The following is a 5,894-nucleotide window of genomic DNA, read 5'->3' on the forward strand; positions in this document are numbered from 1 at the left end:
AGGTCAGTTACAGGTCAGTTACTGGTACAGGTCAGTTACAGGTCAGTTACAGGTACAGGTCAGTTACAGGTCAGTTACAGGTACAGGTCAGTTACAGGTCAGTTACAGGTACAGGTCAGTTACAGGTCAGTTACAGGTCAGTTACTGGTACAGGTCAGTTACAGGTCAGTTCTACTGGACAGGAACCGGGATCAGATACAGTTCTCGGTGCTGCTGGGTTGGTTCTGAACTTGGACCTGGTTCTGACTGAGGCTGTTGGTGTGTGTGACTCCAGTTTCACACCCGGATCAACACAGAAGGATGTGTCGGTCCCATCACTGAGTCTGCGCTTATCTGTTCGCTCTTTTTTGACACTCTTCACTCGCCGTAGACCATAAAGCTGCGCAGTGGCAGCTACGTGCTGTCTGGTTCTGTTGCAAAGCTAACTGCAGCCAACAGGCGGTTCTCGGTCTGCAGCTGTGTTGGTCCAGGGCTGACTGTACCTGCTCTGACCCGGTCCAGACCTGGTTCGGGTCGGTGACACCTGCGCCGACTCCACAGGCGACAGTTAGCTCGCTGTTAGCATCGGCAGCTAGCTTTAGCTCCATCAGCAGAGAATCAAAACAAACAGAAGCTAACAGAAGCTAAGCTAGCAGCCTGAGAGGGACAACATGGCGACCGAGGACAAGAAACCGGAGACGGACAACATCCGACCGTCTCCCACCTCCTCGGGAGCCGGCAGCAAGGTGGGACAGCACAGACTCACGGAGACACCGGGGCCGCTGCTCCGGTCGGTCCGGACAGTCAGTGTTTCTGAATGACCCGGTTCTGATCACATCCGGTCACCAATCAGGTTATTGATCACATGATCACGTGATCAATAACCTGATCTTTGAGGTTTGATAGTGATGAAGATGATGTGGTGATGATGGTGATGGTGATGATGATGAAGATGATGTGATGATGATGAAGATGGTGATGATGATGAAGATGATGTGATGATGATGAAGATGGTGATGATGATGAAGATGGTGGTGATGATGAAGATGGTGATGATGATGAAGATGGTGGTGATGATGATGATGGTGAAGATGGTGGTGATGGTGAAGATGATGAAGATGGTGGTGATGGTGATGATGAAGATGATGGTGGCGATGGTGATGATGATGAAGATGATGTGATGATGATGATGAAGATGGTGATGATGGTGAAGATGGTGGTGATGATGAAGATGGTGATGATGATGATGTGATGATGGTGATGATGATGGTGATGATGGTGAAGATGGTGGTGATGATGAAGATGATGATGAAGATGGTGATGATGAAGATGGTGATGATGAAGATGATGGTGGTGATGATGATGATGAAGATGATGTGATGATGATGGTGGTGATGATGATGATGAAGATGATGTGATGATGATGGTGATGATGAAGATGGTGATGATGATGTGATGATGATGAAGATGGTGATGGTAATGATGAAGATGGTGATGATCATGGTGATGATGGTGATGGTGATGATGGTGATGGTGATGATGGTGATGATGATGAAGATGGTGATGATGAAGATGGTGATGATGATGATGAGATGATAATGATGATGATGAAGATGGTCTCTGTATTTCCAGTCTAATCCAACCAAACCAAACTACACAGTGAAGTTCACGTTGGCCGGACACACGAAGGCTGTTTCATCTGTGAAGTTCAGTCCTAACGGAGAGTGGTTGGCTAGTTCCTGTAAGGACACACACACACACACACACACACACACACACACACACACACACACACACACACACACACACACACACACACACACACACACACACACACACACACACACACACACACACACACAGAGAGACACACACTCTCTCTCACACACACACAGAGACACACACTCTCTCTCACACACACACACGCACACACACACTCTCTCACACACACACACACACACACACACACACACACACACACACACACACACACACACACTCTCACACACACACACACACACACACACACACACACACACACACACACTCTCTCACACACGCACACACACACTCACGGTCTCCAGTCTGGACTTCAGTGTTGAACAGTGTGTTGGTGTGTGTGTGAACGTCAGTGAACGCACCACGTCTTCACACTGGTGCTGATGATGCGGTAACCATGGTAACGTCTGTGTGCAGCTGCCGATAAGCTGATAAAGATTTGGGGAGCGTACGACGGCAAGTTTGAGAAATCCATCGTGGGACACAAACTGGTGAGTCCTGATCCTGGTCATTGGACCCGGTCCGGTTCTACACTGGTTCTGGTTCTGATCCTTGTTTCTGTGTGTGTGTGTGTGTGTGTGTGTGTGTGTCTCTGTGTGTGTCTCTGTGTGTAGGGGATCTCGGACGTCTCCTGGTCTTCAGACTCCAACCTGCTGGTTTCAGCCTCCGATGACAAAACGCTGAAGATCTGGGACAACAGCTGTGTAAGAGACTGGAGACACTGAGCATGCTCAGATGTAGCTCCGCCCCCTCCAACACCTGTCTGTCTCACTGTCTCCTCAGGGGAAGTGTCTGAAGACGCTGAAGGGACACAGTAACTACGTCTTCTGCTGTAACTTCAACCCTCAGTCCAACCTGGTGGTGTCCGGATCGGTACGTCAACAGAGACCCGGTCTGTGGTTCTGGTTCTGCTGGGTTCTGGTCTCACATTAGACCATTTGTCTGTCTGTGGTTCTGCTGGGTTCTGGTCTCACATTAGACCATTTGTCTGTCTGTGGTTCTGGTCTCTCATTAAACCACCTGTCCGTCTTTAGTTTGACGAGAGCGTTCGGATCTGGGACGTGAAGACGGGGAAATGTCTGAAGACTCTGCCAGCTCACTCTGACCCCGTCTCCGCTGTAAGTCCTGAACCCCCCCTGACCTCTGACCCCGCTGTTAGTCCTGACCTTTAACCCCCGGGTGTCTCCGTGTCTCCAGGTCCACTTCAACAGGGACGGCTCGCTCATCGTCTCCAGCAGCTACGACGGCCTCTGGTTCGTCTTCACACAGACAAAACAATCTGAACTCATGACAAACAGTCTGAGTGTTCCTGAGCCCACGCGGTGATTTCCACTGAGTCAAACTCTGGAAATCATCAAGAGACTCTCGAAATGTTCCAGAAAGTTTGACGGAGATGAAGCGACGAGCCGGGCGAGGTGTTCTGATGACATCACGTTCAAGAGGGGCGGAGCTTCACCGTCCGAGACCGAAGAATGATTCTGTCATGGAAATCACTGCGTGGGCTCAGGAACGCGTGTTGACATACCAGTGGTGGATCACCGTGCTGCATTCAGGAACACTCTGAACTTCTAGAAGGACAGAGAAGCATCTTCTAATATTCTGCTTGTCTGTCTGCAGTCGTATCTGGGACACGGCGTCGGGACAATGCCTGAAGACCCTGATCGGTGGGTGGAGCCTCCAGACTGAAATCAACCAATCAATGTTTAACATGTCACAATCAAGGACTCACGAAGTCCTCAGACTGAGACCTGGTCTAGAGACGTCTTCAGACCCGGTCTAGAGACGTCCCGGTCTAGAGACGTCTTCAGACCCGGTCTACGGACGTGTGACGGTCTTTTGTCTCCTCAGATGACGACAACCCTCCGGTGTCTTTTGTCAAATTTTCTCCGAACGGAAAATACATCCTGGCGGCGACGTTGGACAAGTGAGACGGAAACACGTCCGCTAACGCGTAGCTAGCTTCATGTCGTCTAACGAACACTAGCATAACTACCAGCTAGCTTCACGTTGTTCCACTGACAGTACAGCAGCTAGCTGCTAGCTGCTTGTCCGTTTCATTTCAAACGTTTTGCTAATTAAATGCAGACTTTGCTAACTTTTAGCTTGTATTATTTTAGCCTTGCTAACGCTCAGCTAAGCTAATCTCACGCAGTCGAGACACTATTGACTTTGTTCGCCTCATTTCAGTCTGTTAACCGAGACGTGAAGTTTTAGTGAACTTTAAATCACCGTTATGTACGACGTAGCTAGCTGTGTGCTAATGTTAGCAACAGGCTACACGTTAAGTCTGATCTTTGTGTTTACAGCACGTTGAAACTCTGGGACTACAGCAAAGGAAAGGTACCTGTCTGTCTGTCCACCTGTCTGTCTGTCTGTCTGTCCACCTGTCTGTCTGTTTGTCCACCTGTCTGTCTGTCTGTCCACCTGTCTGTCTGTTTGTCCACCTGTCTGTCTGTTTGTCCACCTGTCTGTCTGTCTGTCTGTCCACCTGTCTGTCTGTTTGTCCACCTGTCTGTCCACCTGTCTGTCTGTCTGCTGCAGTAACACCTGTCTGTCTGTTTCAGTGCTTAAAGACGTATTCGGGTCATAAGAACGAGAAGTACTGCATCTTCGCCAACTTCTCCGTGACGGGAGGGAAGGTGAGACGCTGTTCCATCACGGCGGCCTGACCTCTGACCTCTGACCCCTTCCTGTGTGTCTGAACTTTGACCTTTCCCCTGTGTGTTTCAGTGGATCGTGTCGGGCTCGGAGGACAGTCTGGTTTACATCTGGAACCTTCAGACCAAAGAGGTCGTCCAGAAATTACAAGGACACACAGGTTCGACCTTTGACCTTTCACACAACATCTGATATGCCGATGTGTCTCCTAGTCCCCGACCCGTCTCCTGTGTCAGGGACTCTGTAACATGTCTCAGGTCCGTCTGTCCTCTGTCTCGTGCAGACGTGGTGATCTCGACCGCCTGCCATCCGACAGAAAACATCGTCGCCTCGGCGGCGCTGGAAAATGACAAAACCATCAAACTGTGGAGGAGCGACTGCTAGAGACCCGCGGGTCCACAACCAGGACCGGGTACCGAGTCAGTCGGAGGAACCGGAACCAGAACTGTGAACCCGCAGAGGGTCCAGCTCGTCCATCTGAAGGACACACAGGTTCCAGAAACAAACAAATAAAATCACTTGATCTTTTACTTCTGCTGGAACCAAAATACAATTAAAGGGCCAGTTCACTGTTCCTGCAGCTGCAGACAGGAAGAGGCTTTTATTTTGAAGTTCACCTGTGATTCGATCACCAGGATCACTTCCTCCTCCCACCCTTTCACATTAAAAGCCCTGTTCAAGGTTCAAGTCGTCTCTCCCTGAAACTTTGTTGTTAAAAATACAGAAAGTTTAGATTCTTTTCAGCTGACCAATCACAGCGTGGACGGGATGACTCGGATCTGTTGCTAGGAAACAGTTTGTAGGCTGAAGTTGGACACGCCCACCGACCTGTAGTTCAACTCCTCTCCTTCAGTCAGCTGATCGACAGACGTGTGCTCCGCCTTGTTTTTGTAAATAAAGATTTTTTGACTAGGAGCTGTCGGTGTTTGTGTTTGTAAGGAGAACTCACCTTAGAGCCTTGGCAGGTAGAAGCCACGCCCCCCGCCCCGTCGCTGAGGAGTCTTCAGGTAACAAAACATAAAACTTTCCCCCCAAACTTGAAGAACATGTTTGATTAGAAGTCTTTAAAGTTTGATGTTTTATTTGACCGTCTTAACACCAACACCACGCCCATCTCCTGTTTCCAGAGCTTTCGACCCGTTACCGTGACAACAGCATCACTGATCTCTGGTCGTTCGTTTCTCAGTTTTTTTACGATATCGTTTAGTTTCTATGATTCCAACTAAAAAAAACTTGTAAAGTAAATTCAGTCGTAGACAAATGTGGCTAAAAGCTCTAGAAATGCCTCCTTTCTTTTTGTAGTCATGACAACAGCGGCGGTATCAAAGTTCAAACTCAAATTCTGATGCAAAAACTGCAGAAAATTCACAAAAGAACAAAACAGGAAGTGACAATGGACTTCCTGTTTGATACCTGAGAAACAGTCAGTTTCATTACATTCAAACCGTCATATAAAAACCAACCAGAACCGGAACTGG

At 48.8% G+C, this 5,894-nt stretch overlaps 1 protein-coding gene across 1 annotated transcript; it reads left to right on the forward strand.

Annotated features, from left to right (window-relative positions):
* The first annotated feature begins 363 nt into the window (after window positions 1–363).
* LOC138614983 (WD repeat-containing protein 5-like) lies at window positions 364–5,331 on the forward strand. Its single transcript, XM_069688610.1, has 13 exons — window positions 364–725; window positions 1,612–1,720; window positions 2,176–2,249; window positions 2,373–2,462; window positions 2,542–2,631; window positions 2,793–2,876; window positions 2,956–3,011; window positions 3,376–3,422; window positions 3,607–3,682; window positions 4,065–4,098; window positions 4,323–4,397; window positions 4,489–4,576; window positions 4,700–5,331. The coding sequence occupies exons 1-13, from the start codon at window positions 651–653 to the stop codon at window positions 4,798–4,800; spliced, it is 999 nt and encodes a 332-aa protein (XP_069544711.1). The 5' UTR covers window positions 364–650; the 3' UTR covers window positions 4,801–5,331.
* The last annotated feature ends 563 nt before the right edge of the window (window positions 5,332–5,894 follow it).

The sequence above is a fragment of the Brachyistius frenatus genome, unplaced genomic scaffold (assembly GCF_029030835.1).
Source record: "Brachyistius frenatus isolate BFR_SWC_R1_liver_20210118 unplaced genomic scaffold, ASM2903083v1 Contig_650, whole genome shotgun sequence".
In the NCBI taxonomy this organism is placed as follows: Eukaryota; Metazoa; Chordata; class Actinopteri; family Embiotocidae; genus Brachyistius; species Brachyistius frenatus.

Coding starts and splice junctions, on each gene's coding strand:
- LOC138614983 (XM_069688610.1), top strand. CDS start 651: ATGGCGACCGAGGACAAGAAACCGGAGACGGACAACATCCGACCGTCT. Junction 2,250..2,372: donor CCATCGTGGGACACAAACTG/GTGAGTCCTGAT, acceptor CTCTGTGTGTAG/GGGATCTCGGACGTCTCCTG. Junction 2,463..2,541: donor AGATCTGGGACAACAGCTGT/GTAAGAGACTGG, acceptor CTGTCTCCTCAG/GGGAAGTGTCTGAAGACGCT.